Source organism: Muntiacus reevesi, chromosome 18, assembly GCF_963930625.1.
Source record: "Muntiacus reevesi chromosome 18, mMunRee1.1, whole genome shotgun sequence".
Taxonomy (NCBI): domain Eukaryota; kingdom Metazoa; phylum Chordata; class Mammalia; order Artiodactyla; family Cervidae; genus Muntiacus; species Muntiacus reevesi.
Genome location: NC_089266.1, coordinates 21064322 through 21066966, shown reverse-complemented (window position 1 = coordinate 21066966; position 2645 = coordinate 21064322). Strand labels below are relative to the sequence as shown.

At 44.3% G+C, this 2645-nt stretch overlaps 1 protein-coding gene across 3 annotated transcripts; it reads right to left on the bottom strand.

Annotated features, from left to right (window-relative positions):
- Window positions 1-311: 311 nt before the first annotated feature.
- Window positions 312-1094, bottom strand: LOC136149463 (keratin-associated protein 9-2-like). Of its 3 annotated transcripts, XM_065909732.1 has the most exons (3): window positions 1033-1094; window positions 811-981; window positions 312-603 (listed from the first exon to the last, which is right to left on the bottom strand). In XM_065909732.1, the coding sequence occupies exons 1-3, from the start codon at window positions 1092-1094 to the stop codon at window positions 312-314; spliced, it is 525 nt and encodes a 174-aa protein (XP_065765804.1). The 3 variants fall into 3 exon arrangements, with proteins under 3 accessions (XP_065765804.1, XP_065765803.1, XP_065765802.1); XM_065909731.1 differs by having other exon boundaries at window positions 312-981; XM_065909730.1 differs by having other exon boundaries at window positions 312-1094.
- Between the last annotated feature and the right edge of the window lie 1551 nt (window positions 1095-2645).

Here is a 2645-nt window from a genome sequence, read left to right as displayed (position 1 = left end):
AGAAACATTCTGAGATCTCGTTTTGTTAAGTTACTCAGAAGAACTAGATGGTCAATCCTATTTTCAGAGTCAAAACCAAGACATGCTTCCTTGTCACAGATGCAGGAAGTTGGCACATGGTCCTCCTACACCAGAGGAAGACAACTGGAGGAAGCCTGCTGCACTCTGTCAAGCTAATTCACAAGCTCTTAAGCAAGGAGATGAGTAACTGAAATTCTGGTAGATCATGCCAGTTGTCAGCAAAGTCTGTTTGTCCCCAGGTGGCAAGTCAATTATAGAAGGTGTTGTACAGTGGCTCCTTGGCAAGGTGATCAGCAGCAGAAAGGCTGGCAGCAGCTGGACCCACAGCTAGGGCGGCAGCAGGTGGTCCTGCAGCAGGTGGTCTGACAGCAGACAGGGCGGCTGCAAGGCTGGCAGCAGCTAGATCCACAGCTCTGGTCTTGGCACCCAGGCAAGCAGCAACATGTGGGGTGGTAGCACGTTCTATGGCAGTACACGGGTGCACAGGAAGCTGGCTGGCAGTAAGACTGGCAACAGCTGGACCCAATGCAGGTTTGTCCACAGCTGCTGGATCCACAGCAGGTGGGCTGGCAGCAGGTGGTCACACAAGTAGGCTTGAGGCAGGTGGTCCTGCAGCAGGTGATCTGACAGCAGGCAGGGCGGCAGCAAGGCTGGCAGCAGCTGGACCCACCACAGGTGGGCTGACAGCAGGTGGTCACACAGGTGGGTTTGCAGCAGGTGGTCCTACAGCAGGTGTTTTCACTAGTCTGATAGCAAGTTGGGGGACAGCAAGGCCTACAGCACCTGGGCTCACAGCAGGTGGGCTGACAGCAGGTGGTCACACAAGTAGGCTTGAGGCAGGTGGTCCTGCAGCAGGTGGTCTGACAGCAGGCTGGGCGGCAGCAAGGCTGGCAGCAGTTGGACCCACCACAGGTGGGCTGACAGCAGGTGGTCACACAGGTGGGTTTGCAGCAGGTGGTCCTACAGCAGGTGTTTTCACTAGTCTGATAGCAAGTTGGGGGGCAGCAAGGCCGACAGCAGCTGGCCTCACAGCAGGTGGGCTGACAGCACGGGGAGCAGCAGGAGTGAGTCATTTTGTCAGTGGTGGAGTGTGGACTTCTGTTTAGAAGTGAGTTTCTCAGATTCTGATGACTGCTTCTGTTCTGGGGCTTTTTATACACTGGACCCCCAATGTTGGGACCAATAAGCAAGACTTTCCTTGTTGTGTATGTTGTTTTTGCAGTCAATGGGAAATTATCCAAGAGGAAATGATTTCTTTAGTGTCTTGAGGCCTCTGCAAATTAGTGTTTGATCTTCCTTTTAATTAGGACTAGTACTTAAGAACATTTTCCAGAAGGGAAAAAGAATAAGGAACCATCTCAGCAGCAAGTCTGGTCATGTGATATCATCAGGTCATGGGATAGTTCTTCCTGCCTTGGCCAGGGTGGGAGCAGTCATCTTTTCTTTGTTCCTTTGACTACACTTAGGTTGAGACTTGCTGGATGTTGATGCATTCTGTGATGAATGACGTCAGCTAAAGTCTAAGTATGATGTCAGATGAAGTCTGAGATTCAAGACGACCACATGTATCTATACACATATCTTTCAAATCAGAAGTGACTGACCTAAAATGTTTCCCAGCTTTATTAGGTACATTTAGGTAGAAGATGTTGGCACATTGTTCTTCACTAGCAATTTGGCACCAAAGCTGGAATAGAAGCAAAAACTGTACCCTGTTTTCAGACATCAATTCATTAACATCCCATTACTATTTTTAGCTGGATCAATCACCTCTGATGAGACATCACAACTTGCACATACTTTCTTTTATAATTTGTGACAAATAGGTAGATAGGATGATAACTTTATAGATTTATAGATTTCAATAAATGTCAAATGTGTCAGCCATAATTTCTTAGAGTTTTTTCTGCCCTATTTTCTCTCTTTTAGGTACATATGTAAGAGTGTAATTGCCCTGTCACAGGGAAAGCAGATAGTCAACAGTGGTAGAAACAATAAAAGTGTTTCACTATTTCACTACAGTAGTGTCATGTACTCTCATGATATGAGACTTCTGAATTCTACTGGTGTGTATCTATCCTTGTTTGTTTGTTTTAAACTGAGCTTTATTTTGACATGGCGTTATATTGCTTATAGGTGTTCAACATAATAATTTGATATTCATAGATGTTGCAAAGTTATCACTGCAGTAAGTCTGGTTAACATTAACATCTGTCACAATTGATACAAAGTCTTTTTTCTTGCATGAGAGCTTTTAAAATCTACTTTTCTAACAACTTTCTAAGATTTCAGTATTTTTCACTATGGTCACTATGCTGTACATCACATCCCCCATGCATTTATTTTATAACTGGTAGCCTATACGTTGTGATCCCATTTACCTGTTTCACCCACCCCACCTCCCACCTCTGGTTACCATTGATTTGTTCTATCTATGAGCTCAGTTTTAGAAAAAATTTTTTAATATTCCATATATAAGTGAAATCACATGTTATTTGTCTCTCTCTAACTTATTTCATTTAGTTTAATGTCCTCAAGGTCCTTTCACATTGTCATAAATGGGAAGATATCCCTCTATTCATCATTGAATGGCATTCCATTATATAATATGTTCCATGTTTTCT